The 15,019-nt window shown below is 29.7% G+C and overlaps 2 protein-coding genes across 3 annotated transcripts in view; one reads left to right on the plus strand and one right to left on the minus strand.

Annotated features, from left to right (window-relative positions):
• Positions 1-15,019, plus strand: part of LOC141526529 (uncharacterized) — a 95,010-nt gene that overhangs the window by 62,250 nt on the left and 17,741 nt on the right. The gene's annotated exons all lie outside the window — the stretch shown is intronic.
• Positions 4,158-5,559, minus strand: LOC141526538 (uncharacterized). Of its 2 annotated transcripts, none has more exons than XM_074241573.1 (3): positions 5,264-5,559; positions 4,503-5,087; positions 4,158-4,315 (listed from the first exon to the last, which is right to left on the minus strand). In XM_074241573.1, exons 2-3 carry the CDS (start codon positions 4,879-4,881, stop codon positions 4,257-4,259), a joined length of 438 nt encoding a protein of 145 aa, XP_074097674.1. In that variant the 5' UTR covers positions 4,882-5,087; positions 5,264-5,559; the 3' UTR covers positions 4,158-4,256. The 2 variants fall into 2 exon arrangements, with proteins under 2 accessions (XP_074097674.1, XP_074097675.1); XM_074241574.1 differs by having other exon boundaries at positions 4,503-4,746; positions 4,852-5,559.

Here is a 15,019-nt window from a genome sequence, read left to right on the forward strand (position 1 = left end):
TTGAATTGTGAATCCGTCATTTGAATCCGCCATCTGGTGGCTGCCATCCGACATCTGGTGGTTGCTATCTACCATCTGATGGCTGCTATCCACCATTTTGAATCTGATTTCCGCCATCTGGTGGCTGTTATCTGAAATCCGCCATTCTGAATCCGCCATTTTGAATTCAAGTTCAACATTTTGAGGTTAGAAAAAAGCATCCTCAACTATTAACCCGCCTTCAGCTCGGCCATAACAGATCAATAGTTCAGGATTACGCATTTGTAGTATGATGTATCCATGTTTTATATATTTAAAATGAAGTTATGATAACTGCTTGCGAGAAGGATTTGACGCAACGCCATCTGGTGACAGCTTCTAACTGCGTAGTAGATGACGTCATCAAACAGGTTTATACTTGTTTATGTGAAAGGGGTGGGGGAAATTTCCTTGAATCAGATGACTCATACCATTCTAGAATTTTCTTACTGCGTAGTAGATGACGTCATCAAACAGGTTTAGACTTGTTTATGTGAAAGGGGTGGGGGAAATTTCCTTGAATCAGATGACTCATACCATTCTAGAATTTTCTAACTGCGTAGTAGATGACGTCGTCAAACAGGTTTAGACTTGTTTATGTGACAGGGGTGGGGGAAATTTCCTTGAATCAGATGACTCATACCATTCTAGAATTTTCTTACTGCGTAGTAGATGACGTCATCAAACAGGTTTTTAGGTAGAGGAGTGGGGGTAACTGTAACGGTATATAAGCAGCTCGCTGAGAGCGTACTTCACAATAACGAAGTACACATCTCTAGTGAAGTACGAGCTCTCGGTGGAATACATTTTGTCCCACTCAATATTACTAAATGTAAGTATATATTCATTAAATTTTAATTACCTTCTAATTAATTAGTTAATTAATCTATTAATTAAATTATTAATAAAAATATGAATTAAATCATTTTAAAAATATTAATTCAATCATTAATAAAAAATTATTAATTAATAAAAAATTATTAATTAATAAAAAATTATTAATTAATAAAAAATTATTAATTAATAAAAAATTATTAATTAATAACAAATTATTAATTCATTAAATCAGTTATAAAAAATCATTAATCAGCTGATTAATTATTTTTTTACAGTTATCAATCATGGATCTTACCAAGATAAACGAGGTTAATTGTCTTACTGGGATTCTTCCTGTTAAGAAAATGATCCAGTTGGAGTTTAATCGAGATTATAAGATTAACGGTATCAAAGCTATTACAACTCAGTATGGGACTAGGATTGTTGCCAATATAAACGATGAATTTAACATTTATCTACCATCTAGAACTATTCAACATCTGAAAGATGATAACTTCATGAAGAGTTTGAATGAATTAATAGATTCAAACTATCTCTTTCTACGTTTCCATGGTGGAAAATATAATAAATTTGAATTTATTAATTCTAGTCTTGATGTAAAAATGACAAGCGGAATTATTTAATCAATAACATATTATCTTTTAATATAATTCATTGTTTTTATTTATAATCCCTCGTTTTAAATTTAAGATTAATATTTATAGTTCAAAATGTTAATGTAGATATGTCAGTGATTATATTTTTAATTTAAATTCCACGCCTCTTACAGTAGTGACATCTACTATTAGTTTAAATTCTATACATCTTACAACAGTTACATATACTATGTTTATTTATCGCGGGGAATGAGAGTGGTTCAAATAACCTAGTCCGCCGCGACCTTTTACAGTGTCACCTTTAGGAGAGTAGTGAAAGGTGTTTTCCAATGGCAACAGCATGCTGCTGCTATCAGATTATACCTCCCACTTCTCAACCATCTACGAGACACTGGCGCGTCTCAAACGTTAAACTGAAGCTTTACAGATCCTTATTTTGAATATTCTCATTACAAAACCCTATAATTTCAATAATAATAATTAAACATACATATTTTGATATTGATTAGTAATATTTATCATTACATTATTTTTGGTATTTATGCACACAGTAAATATTAAAGCTGGAACAAAATATGAGGTACTAATAATAATAATAATAATAATAACAATAATAATTGAATTGAATATATATGTAATATTTTTTATTGTATTAATTGAATTTCAATATTTTCAATAACAATTTCATGTTTCACTCATAATTGTATTAATTGAAAATTAAATCTTCTATAACAATTACCATTATTCTAAAACTCTATGAAATAATTAAATTAATAATACAAATGGTTAATCATATATTTCTAGAAAAATTATACTACGGTAAGAGCTCGAGTAGATGCTCAGGAACGATCACCCCATGTATTGGTTCCTGTGCATCGACTGGTGGTTTTCATGTTACTATAATATATATATATTATATATATATATATATATATATATATATATATATATATATATATATATATATATATATATATGCCTCTCCAAGCATGAGTTCTTAATTGTAACGGGAAGGTCCTCCTTCTTACAGTTTTCTATTTTTTCTTATTATCAGATAGAAAAATTTATATCTCGCTTCCAACTACTTGAAAAAATATCTTGTTCCTTAGATTTTGTAGGAAATTGAATGCTCTACAAAAAGGTCTCTTACGATTTTTTTCGTAAACCCAACCGTTTAAAAGATATTAACGGTTAAAGTTTGATTATTTTTGGGAAAATTTTTTATTTCTTATGAATTTTATAACTCAATGAAAAAAAATCATTATGAATGATGAAACTCATAGTTTTGTAGGAAATTTACTGCTCTATAAAAATGGTCTCTTATGATTTTTCGATCAAGTTGAGCGTTTACGAGATATTCATCGTCAAACATCAATGCATATCAATTTTTCTAGTTTTTGATCAATAATTCGAAAAATTTCAATTTATTCTGTGAGTTTCAAGGAAATTTAGACAAATTTGAGTTTCTATCAATAGAAATATGTTATGAACTATTTTTTTAATGAGTTTTTTTAGTCTTGGACATGTTTGATTACATTAAAACAAAAATTAGTGCATTTTTTTAAATATATAATTCAATTTAGTGTGTTTCACATGTGTTTCACTTTTTTATCGAAGAATTTATTTATTTAATTATCAACTGCCATATAATTTTCAATATTTTCAACATAACGGTACACTTTTACTGTAAATAATTTCCTCTATTGCAGTTTGGGTAGTTTTTTCGATGTTCTTTGATAATTTGCAATAAGTATTGGAATTGCTCTTCATTTTTGTCAAGCATTGATTATACTCACTAACTAATGCAACAGCTCGTTCTGCTGAATCATTAACAACTTTCAATTGGTTAAAGTATTCTTTATTTTCAATGTAACTGTCATTAGTAGGCCACGATTCAATATCTTTATCAAGGAAGTCATATGGTAAATCAAAGATTTTAAAGAGATTTAAAGACTTTTTAGAAACAAAGTCACTCAGACTTTTTGCGTTAATGAATTCAAATCGTTTTTATCAATTATAAATTTTTAGCTTTAGAATCTGTACCGTTACGAGTATTAACAGCTCCAACAATATTTTTTTACTACCAATGAAACGGTATCGTCAAATAATGATAAAATGGCAAGTTCATCACTTAAATACCATAAATGCAAAATCATTTTTTCACAAGTTGCTGAAGAAATCAATGAATTGATATTTTTGTACTCGAATAAATTTTTCAAAAACTGCAAGTCATGATTAGCAGCAGTTGTTGCAGAAGTTGATGAAAACCAAGCTTTTAAATACAGTGTAACTATAAATATACAAATTTGCCGACGACCGTCCAATTCTTTATTAGAAAGTTTAAATTCATTTCTGAATAGAAACATTTTTAAACTGTAAATTGCCTTCGCCATCCACCTAGCATGATGAATTGCACCAGGACGTTTGAAAAAATTTCTTCTTGAGGCATTTCTCCAAGGAAAATCAACGACAATTCCAACAATTCTTTATAGTCATCTCGGGGTTGTAGTAACTATCAAAAACAATTAAAAATTTGTCAGAAACAAGAAAATTTTTTTCTTAAAATCGCAGTTAAATCATACCTGTAAGGATTGTGCAATTAAACTGGATATTTCATTTTTTTATCCAAAATGATATCAGCAACAACAGTATCTTCAATTCCAGATTTATAATTAGTTTTATTTATTTCATCCCATGATTTTTAAATCTTCCGAACATTGGTACGTTTGGCCCAGATGACACAGGCCAATATACTTCAAATGCACTTCTCAATATGATCTCAAAAATGTGGTGACGACATGGTAACTAGATTAACTCTCTTCCCAAAGTCTTTTCAATTGCCTTACATGTACCGTTATGAATTCCTTTATAAAGAAAATAGATAACTATCGTTAAATTTAATATTTTCAACAAATTGTAGATTATATTTAAAATCCAAATGAGTAAATAATTCTCAATAATTTCAAAAGTGAAATTCAGTAAGCAATAAAAATTAAACTAGAACGTTAATAATTAAATATTTTTTAGATTAAATTATCATTGATAAGTTACCTGTATTAACTGCCGTCGTGTCAAAACACATCGCCTTAACATAATTAGTAATACCCCATTCACTCAATGTCGATAAAATGGCTGATGTTTGATTGTCTGCCGTCCCAGAATTCATTTTTGGAACCCCAAGTAATTGTTCGGTACCAAATGCAGTTAAAATAACTGGTAGCCGTTCCACAGATTTTGATCCAACAAGGTCATTCAGCATTTTTCCGTCCCAATGCACAACGTATTTATCGTGTGTCTTAAAGTTATCATTAAGTCCTTTAGCAATGTCTTCTCTTTGAAGCATACGAGCTCGTTGAATTGAACTATAACTGAGCGTTGTATCTTCAATTTTAATACCTACTGCTAGTAAAACCGGAGCAATAATAAACATCGCATTTCTACTGCTGACATTAGCTCGGTCGAGTCCAAAAATGACTTCAGGAGTTAAGACATCAAGTTTTACTCGTTTTGTCGGAATTGGAGGTTCATACTCTGAATCAGATCCAAAATTTGTAACTCCACTTCATGTATACGTAGAGAACGACTCTGATTTTTCACTTGGAACAATCGCATGACTGGTAGACGGTTGATCTAAGTCTGGAATAAGATCTGTTTTATAAATTAAACGAAGAAAATGTATAGAATTTATTCATTTTGATGACAAATAATTAAGAAAGGACTCCAAAAATTGTCTAGTCAAATGTCATCTAGTCATCTATGAAAAGTTACACTACTACCTGACTTTATAATAATTAAATATCTCAGATACTTACTACTCTCATCTATTCCCATCATAGTTGTGGTTAAGTTTGATACAGGTACATTATTAGAAAGAATCTCTTTATGGGTACCGAATTTTTGATCCAAATACAACTTTCTAATATTATCATCAAGCACTTTTAAGGATTTTTCGCTCACAATGTCGAATAATTGTTCAAAATCAGTCTGAAATTTCATTTCCTTTTGGTTTTGCGCTGAATTCTTTTTATCGAAATTTTTTTGTAATTTTAACCATTGACTGTGATAGCGAAGAAATTTTTTGACTGCATTAGGAGCTCCACTAGTTGGAATCTAATTTTTCTCCACAGTTCAATAACTTGGTCAACTGAATTTTTAGCACTTTGTTTGATTGAATACTTTAAAATTTTAAGTTGGTAGAAAAACACACACGCATAACCTCTTTCACTTTTGGTAACTTACGTTCCGAAATTCTTTGTAGAGGTATTCCGATAAAACGTATTTCTTTATTCATTGTAGGTTAATTGATGATAAATAAATTTATGTGATGATTATAAGACTTATTTAAAATGAATTATTTTATTACGTATTCAAGATGATCAGTTTTAGGAACACTGAAAATACGGTATTAAATGGGTAGATACTGAAGATAGTTGAGAGTAAAAACATAGATGGCGTTAGTTTCAGAAGACAAACAGAAGAAGAAATGGAATTCAAAACAAAAATCCCCTCGAACGAAAATTTTATGTATATTTTGTGAAAAACAATTTAAAAATACGCACTGAACAAATTTCATAATAATAAATGACAACGCGATTAAGATTTTAAATTATTAAAGATAAAATTAAAAATAAATATTATTAGAATAAAAACTTTCAAATGAATTTTTGAACAGAAAACATCTATAGGAGTTGCTTTTATAATAAAAACTCAAATTTGTCTAAATTTCCTTGAAACTCACAGAATAAATTGAAATTTTTCGAATTATTGATCAAAAACTAGAAAAATTGATATGCATTGATGTTTGACGATGAATATCTCGTAAACGCTCAACTTGATCGAAAAATCATAAGAGACCATTTTTATAGAGCAGTAAATTTCCTACAAAACTATGAGTTTCATCATTCATAATGATTTTTTTCATTGAGTTATAAAATTCATAAGAAATAAAAAATTTTCCCAAAAATAATCAAACTTTAACCGTTAATATCTTTTAAACGGTTGGGTTTACGAAAAAATCGTAAGAGACCTTTTTTGTAGAGCATTCAATTTCCTACAAAATCTAAGGAACAAGATATTTTTTCAAGTAGTTGGAAGCGAGATATAAATTTTTCTATCTGATAATAAGAAAAAATATAAAACTGTAAGAAGGAGGACCTTCCCGTTACAATTAAGAACTCATGCTTGGAGAGGCTTTCTTAGAGGTGTCTAGGAACCTATTTTTCAGAGTACCAAACGAAAAAAAAAATATTCTTTTTTTTTGAATCACCCTAATAATGAATTGTTTCACCACACTAAACTTTAGCATGATTTTTTTTGTACTTGTTATTTATTTATTTAATCTTCGAAGCATTATAGACAGTATATTTTTTTTTAAATAACAACAATTTTTTTTAGAATTAAAACAACAATTTAAAATTTTTAGAATTTAAATAGCAGTTTAGAATTTTTTTAATAACAACAAGTTCCAGAATAATTTAAATGAAGAGTTTGGTGTGCACTTGGTGTGCGTTATTGTGTACTTTAATTTTTTTTAAGTGTCCTAGTAGATGCAATTTAGGAATTTCATAAAAAGTGAAATATTTCGTAGCTACACACACTAAATACGTTCCAAAATTGTTTCTTTTAATTTTTAAATTTACAAAAATTTTTTTTTAATTTTCGAAAATCATATACAACCATATCGGTTACTTGGATTTTTTAATTTTTTATTTTATATCTTTTTGTAAAGAAATAAAATTTTTTTGTCTTAATAGTCTTATGAACGTGGACTTGGCACGATTTTTTTACAGTGAAACTGTTTTTGTTCGGATTATAACTACTGCTAGGGATACTCCAGTCATTGACAATGTGAATAATCTATAATAACCAATATAAATAACAACAATAATGATAATAATAATAATATTTCATACGTGTGTTACGTCCCCACCTGCATTCGCAGATGTCGCTGATAGCGAATACGCGCGCTAATTTAAACTCTAACAATTGTACAATAATTTCATAAATATTCATTTTTTATAAATATAATGTTAAATGATAAGTAAAGAATTCCAAATGTTAAATATTAAATACTAAATATAGAAATAGAAAATGATAAGAAAAGTGAAACTCAGCCAACATCTGAATAAACAAAATATTTTTAAGTTTACATTAACATTTTCTCACGAAGAATGTTAATGGAAAATGATTCATTGTAAGACAACTAGCGTTGAGTACATAAGTATATTCGAGAACGTTCAAGGAATGTTCTAAATAAATGATGATAACGAACGCCTGCGTGTCCTGTACTCTGGAGTTGAGTCAGCGCGGATCATTCGAGTGGGACTCGGAGATGCCACGCACATCAACTCAAGAGAATAGGACATTCGGGGCCTGATACGCAGCCCTACTCCCCTCAGGGCGCGGCCCTTCAACGAGGAGATATAAGCAGGGTGCACGGGTGGTTCGAGGCTCTCTTTTCTTAAGGCTCTTTTTGATCTCAAAGTTACGAACTTAAAGCTCTTCTCGATTAATTCTTGTCGCGAGACTATCAATTCAAATCACGTTAAATACTATTACGTACTACACGGCAGTTGTCAAACCACTCAAATTAAAAGTGTATTTTAAATAGTTAAATAAATCCATTTATTAATTAAATTCACTGAAGTTAGTTATTTCGGAGTTAGTTCGAGAACCTCTACTTACGACTCTGGAGGTCGTATCATCTTTATCTCCAGCTCTAGTTGTTCTACTGGTCATACCCAAACCCGAGGGGTAACCGGGACGTAACACGTGATCAAGATGAGCTTCAGCTTCAGCACGTTGAACTTCATCATTCCATGCTGATACTTGAATACGGCAACCATTTCCATTATTCACGACAAATCTAAAAACACTACTTGATCCGACTTTCTTGATCGTTTCAATTGCGTCAATGTAACCTACAATTTCACTTAAGAAAAAAAAAGAAAATTCATTTATTCAATCGTTAAAATAATTAGTTATGTTTTAAAGAAATACTTACTAGGAGGATCCAGGAACTATTTTTTGCATTACTTCAGTCTGGGTAAAATTAATTATTATTTCATCATCCATTATCACTAATTAATAATGAATACGAATTATTAATATTTATGAAAAATTAAATAAAGTCGTTTTGATATTTAAATAAAGTTTTAGACCGTAAAAAGTGTGAAATGATAGATATAAATTTTTATTTTGTTTATAAGCTTTATAAGTTTGTTGTTATGATATGTTTTAGGAGCGTTTCTATGGTAACATCAGTATTGTGATGTTTTTGGCCGTATCCAGCAGGTAGCACTACTTGTCCGTGTCGCGCGCATTTAAATATTTAAATAATCAGACATTTAAGCTTTTCGAGCGTTTTAGTATAAAATTAGAGGAAGGGGAAGTTGCAGGGATGTCGTTTAGGGTCGTATGGGGGTTTTATCTTAATTTTTAGTAAATTTTATAGAAATAACTATTGTATTGGTTCTTATCTGTTTGTACACAGATTTCCACATCACCCATGAGGTACTGTGCGATTGAATGCGTTCCCATTTTCTTACATGGTGGGTCTCCTGTAGGCCTAAACCATGGTAAATCATCAACTTAAATTTGTTATTTTATTTTGATCTAATAGTTCATAATCCCTGGTTAAGAATACTGATTGAACAGTAGTAAGAAGCGGTCACTCCATGCAAACTGTATATCTATATATACAAACGAATAAATTGAAATCATTGAAAAGAATTTGAATTTCATCATTTCTAATTCTTTTCAATCAACATTTTTAAACAGGGATATTTCAGTTGTTATCAAGTTATCATTATTACTTTTAAATTTTTATAAAGCTAAATTTAAAAAATTTTTATTTATAAGTTCATTAAAGTTCATTTCGTTAATATAATATAAGTTAATTTTTCGTATAAAACTGATAATTTTGACCTTTTTTATGTTGATGATTTGAATTAAAAATTTTTATTCTTTATTCATTATCTATCTTTTTTTAATTGCATTTTTTTTAATTTTTCTTTGATTCATTTTTAATATTGCTTTATTTCTGCCATTTTATCTTTTTTTTTTTCGTATAATATAATGTTAATTTTTCATTTTGTATTTGTTTATTCGATTTATATTTCTATCAATCTCTTAATAATTTTTTTTTCTTAGATTTATTTTCATAATTTTATAATTTATTAAAATTTCATATTATCTAATTAAATATAAATACCTTATATTTAATTACCTTATCATTTATCTTTGCTATTCATCTTCGTTTTCAGCATCTATTTCAATTTTTAAAGCAGGTAACGAAGCAAAATGATAGTTATTAAACGTATACGGTATAATATTTACCTCCGATGTATTGTTAACTTCAAATCTAAATTCATGGATAATAGGATCATTTGAAAATGGATCCAAAACACCAATAATAATAATAATAATATTTATTCCCATAAAATTAAATATACAAAGTACATACAAATTAAATATACAACGTACATTTATCCTATAGAGGTAACATAAGTTTCCTGTACATAGGTTGGGAAGAAAAAAATAGGTATATTTGATATAATCATATATTCCTATGGATTTAATCCTTAATATCTATATTGTTAATATTCATTGCGAAAACGAAAATACTTTTAGAGTGCAGTAAAATTAGTTTATATATGAGACGTGTTACTAAATGTCGACTTAGCCAAATCTAAGCATAAAAAAGAAATCAGCTTATAGATATAAATGAGTAAGTGTGTGTTCTTATTAGAGAATGAGCAGATTAGCATGTCTAGTAATTAACCATTGTTTTAATTAGTGTTTCACTGCTTTGGTTAGTTTAAGTACATTCTTTAAATCAGAAGGCAACGTATTGAAGTATTTTGTAGCAATATATAGAGGGCTACAGCAATATTTAGACTTAGATACTTTTGGTCCCTGAATTATTCTGTGTCTAGAACGACCGTCATAGTTTCTGTATTTGTGTAAACAGAAATCATAATAATTTATTAAACTCTTATAGACGAAGTACTGTTTGATATTCAGTAAGCAACTGGAATCTATTTTTATTTTGTTTAATATTCTTACTTGTATATTGAACAATGGTTTGATTGAGTTATTATATGCACCACCCCAGGCTATAATACCATAGATAATAGTACTTTCAAAAAGTGAATGATACAACATTTTTATAACTCTACGATCCATATACAGACTTAACTTATACAGGGTGTCTCAGAAGTCGTGAGCCACCGGACAGGGTGTGGTAGAAAATTGGATTCTGAATAGAAAAGTCCTTTACCATTTTTCGATCAGACCCACAGAAAAATTACTACAAATTTATGAAAATAGACCAATGAGGAGCGCGGTTTAGCGGCAGAACGGTAGGCGCAAGAGCGAGCGAGTGGAAGCGCGACAGGCAATGAGTGCGCGCTCGCTTGCACACGTGTGATATCATTGCTCAGTTATAGCGGGATGCCCGCATGCAATAATAATGATCAATGATACTCCTGTAAATAAAAAAAAATTAATATTAGAAAAATCATCCCATAGACAGCCCCATAAAATAAAAAATGTGCGATTTTTTGATAATTAAAACTCAAATTTTCGGTGTCACCGAAAAATGAAAAAAAAAGCCAACAGTCATATTCAATGATACCCCTGTAATTAAAAAAAAAAAAAAGAAAAGTTATAAAAGTACCCCATACACTCTGAGATACAGCCCCATAAAGCCAAAAATTTGCGATTATTTAATGATGAAATTCAAATGATCAGTGTGCACATGAAGTTAAAAAAAAAAGCAATAAAAATAATCAGTGATACTACTGTAGACAAAAAAATTAAAAAAAATAAAAAACTACCCCATAGACAGGGAGATACAGCCCCGTAAAGCCGAAAATTCGCGATTATTTAATAATGAAATTCAAATGATCAGAGTGCACTTGAAGTGAAAAAAAAAAGCAATAAAAATAATCAGTGACACTACAGTAGGTGAAGAAAATTTTTAAAAATAAAAAACTACCCCATAGACAGGGAGATACAGTCCCATAAAGCCAAAAATTGTGCGATATTTCAATAATTAAAATAGAAATTTTCGACGACTACTCAAAATTTCAAATAAAAATCTAGGACTAATAGTTAACTATACCCATAACAATCAGAAAAAAATTAAAAATTACAAAAACCACCCCATAGACACTAAGATACAGCCTAATAAAGCCGAGTATTTCGGGATTATTTAACATAAAAATTAAAATATTCACAGTGCATTCGAAATAGAAAAAAAATACCAATCAAAATTATCAGTGGTACTTTTGACCATCAGACAAATTTAAAAAATTGTAAAAACACCCCATAGATACCGAAATATGACTTGATAACGCAAAAAAATCGGGATTGCTTAGAAATTAAAATTCAAATTATTGGTGCCCATTGAAAATCAACAAAAGAAACCTTTTGTACTTATCGATTAAACTCCTGTGTATCGAAAAAATTATTATTAAAAAAACCACCCCGCAAACTCCGAATTATGATCCCATTAAGCTGAAAATTTCTGATTTTTTAGTAATTAAAATGCTACTTCTCGGTGTCCGTTGAAAATAAATGAAAAGTATGAAAACTCATTTTCAGATATACTCTTGTAAGCAAAAAAAAAATAAGATTTGAAAAAAACACCCCATTAACGGCGAGATAGGACCCCATAAATCCGCTACTTTGTGATTTGTTAGTAATTGAAATTGAAATTCTTGGTGTCCATTTAACAACAACAAGAGAAACCTATTGTACTTTTAAATTACACCCTTAAAAACATAAAAAAACTTAACTCTTGAAAATCCACCGCATAGACACTAACAAACATCCAAATAAAGCCAACAATTCGCGATTTTTCAATAATTAAAATTCAAATTTTCATATGACATCGGAAATTTCGATATCAATCCACAAAAAATCGATAAATCGCGGCTTTATGGAGGCGTATCTTGGGGTCTATGGGGTGAATTCTTGAATTTTGATATTTTCATTTATTAAAAAGAGTAAATTGGAAAGTGGAATGAGTTTATGCTCTTTATTTTAAGTGGACACCGAGAATTTCAATTTAAGTCAATTAAAAATCGACAAATAGCGACTGTATGGGGATGTATCTCGGTGTCTGTGGGGTGGATTCTAAAATTTTGATTTATTATTTATATAACAGAGATAACATTAAAAAGTACAATAATTTTCTTTTACTTATTTTAAGTAGACACCGAAAATTTCAATTTAAATCAATAAAAATCGAACAATTGTGGCATTGTAGGGTTGCCTCTCGGTGTTTATGGGGTGGATTCCAAAATTTTGATTTTTTAATTCATAAAAAGGTTAAACTGGAAAGAAAGATAATTTTCTTTGAGTTATTCCGAGTTGACACCGAGAATTTATACTTAACTTCACAAATAATGGAGAAATCTCAGCTTTATGGGGGTGTATCTCAGTGTCTATGAGGTGGATTCTTAAATTTTGATTTTTCAATTCATTACAAAGGTTACATTGGAAAGTACGATAATTTTTTTTAAGTTATTTTCAGTGGACACCGAGAATTTCCATTTAAATCAATGGAAAATCGAAAAATCGCGGCTTTATAGGGTTGTCTCCTGATGTTTATAGGGTGGATTCCGAAATTTTCTTTTTTTAATTCATGACAAAGATTGAACTGGAAAGTGGGATAGTTTTCTTTGGCTTATTTTCAGTGGATACCGAAAATTTCAAATTAAATAAATGAAAAATTGACAAATCGCGGCTTTATGGGGGCGCATCTCAGTGTCTATGGGGTGGACTCCATAATTTTGATATTTTTATGTATGACTGACGTTAAATTGAATAGAAGGATTATTTTCTTTTTGTTATTTTCAGTGGACACCGAGAATTTCATTGAAAGTAAATTAAACATCGACTTATCGCCAGTTTATGGGGGTGTATCTCGGTGTTTATAGGGTGGATTCCATAATTTTGATATCTTTGTGTATGACCGAGGTTACATTAGATAGGAAGATTATTGTAATTCTGTTATTTTAAGTGGACACCGAGAATTTCAATTTACGTCAAATAAAAATCGACAAATCGCGAGTGTATGGTGTTTTTTCGTATCTTATTTTTTTTTTGCTTACAAGAGTATATCTGAAAATGAGTTTTCATACTTTTCATTTATTTTCAACGGACACCGAGAAGTAGCATTTTAATTACTAAAAATCAGAAATTTTCAGCTTAATGGGATCATAATTCGGAGTTTGCGGGGTGGTTTTTTAAATAATAATTTTTTCGATACACAGGAGTTTAATCGATAAGTACAAAAGGTTTCTTTTGTTGATTTTCAATGGGCACCAATAATTTGAATTTTAATTTCTAAGCAATCCCGATTTTTGTGCGTTATCAAGTCATATTTCGGTATCTATGGGGTGTTTTTACAATTTTTTAAATTTGTCTGATGGTCAAAAGTACCACTGATAATTTTGATTGGTATTTTTTTCTATTTCGAATGCACTGTGAATATTTTAATTTTTATGTTAAATAATCCCGAAATACTCGGCTTTATTAGGCTGTATCTTAGTGTCTATGGGGTGGTTTTTGTAATTTTTAATTTTTTCTGATTGTTATGGGTATAGTTAACTATTAGTCCTAGATTTTTATTTGAAATTTTGAGTAGTCGTCGAAAATTTCTATTTTAATTATTGAAATATCGCACAATTTTTGGCTTTATGGGACTGTATCTCCCTGTCTATGGGGTAGTTTTTTATTTTTAAAAATTTTCTTCACCTACTGTAGTGTCACTGATTATTTTTATTGCTTTTTTTTCACTTCAAGTGCACTCTGATCATTTGAATTTCATTATTAAATAATCGCGAATTTTCGGCTTTACGGGGCTGTATCTCCCTGTCTATGGGGTAGTTTTTTATTTTTTTCAATTTTTTTGGTCTACAGTAGTGTCACTGATTATTTTTATTGCTTTTTTTTTTTAACTTCATGTGCACACTGATCATTTGAATTTCATCATTAAATAATCGCAAATTTTTGGCTTTATGGGGCTGTATCTCAGAGTGTATGGGGTACTTTTATAACTTTTCTTTTTTTTTTTTTTAATTACAGGGGTATCATTGAATATGACTGTTTTTTTTTTTTTTTCATTTTTCGGTGACACCGAAAATTTGAGTTTTAATTATCAAAAAATCGCACATTTTTTATTTTATGGGGCTGTCTATGGGATGATTTTTCTAATATTAATTTTTTTTTATTTACAGGAGTATCATTGATCATTATTATTGCATGCGGGCATCCCGCTATAACTGAGTAATGATATCACACGTGTGCAAGCGAGCGCGCACTCATTGCCTGTCGCGCTTCCACTCGCTCGCTCTTGCGTCTACCGTTCTGCCGCTAAACCGCGCTCCTCATTGGTCTATTTTCTTAAATTTGTAGTAATTTTTCTATGGGTCTGATCGAAAAATGGTAAAGGACTTTTCTATTCAGAATCCAATTTTCTACCACACCCTGTCCGGTGGCTCACGACTTCTGAGACACCCTGTATATAAGAAATTGGAAATATTTAACTCTTTTAA

The sequence above is a fragment of the Cotesia typhae genome, unplaced genomic scaffold (genome assembly GCF_013202065.1).
Source record: "Cotesia typhae breed Kobodo isofemale line unplaced genomic scaffold, CoteBio_Ctyphae contig_34, whole genome shotgun sequence".
Lineage (NCBI taxonomy): Eukaryota > Metazoa > Arthropoda > Insecta > Hymenoptera > Braconidae > Cotesia > Cotesia typhae.

Coding starts and splice junctions, on each gene's coding strand:
- LOC141526538 (XM_074241573.1), bottom strand. CDS start 4,881: ATGTTTATTATTGCTCCGGTTTTACTAGCAGTAGGTATTAAAATTGAA. Junction 4,316..4,502: donor CACGACGGCAGTTAATACAG/GTAACTTATCAA, acceptor TTCTTTATAAAG/GAATTCATAACGGTACATGT.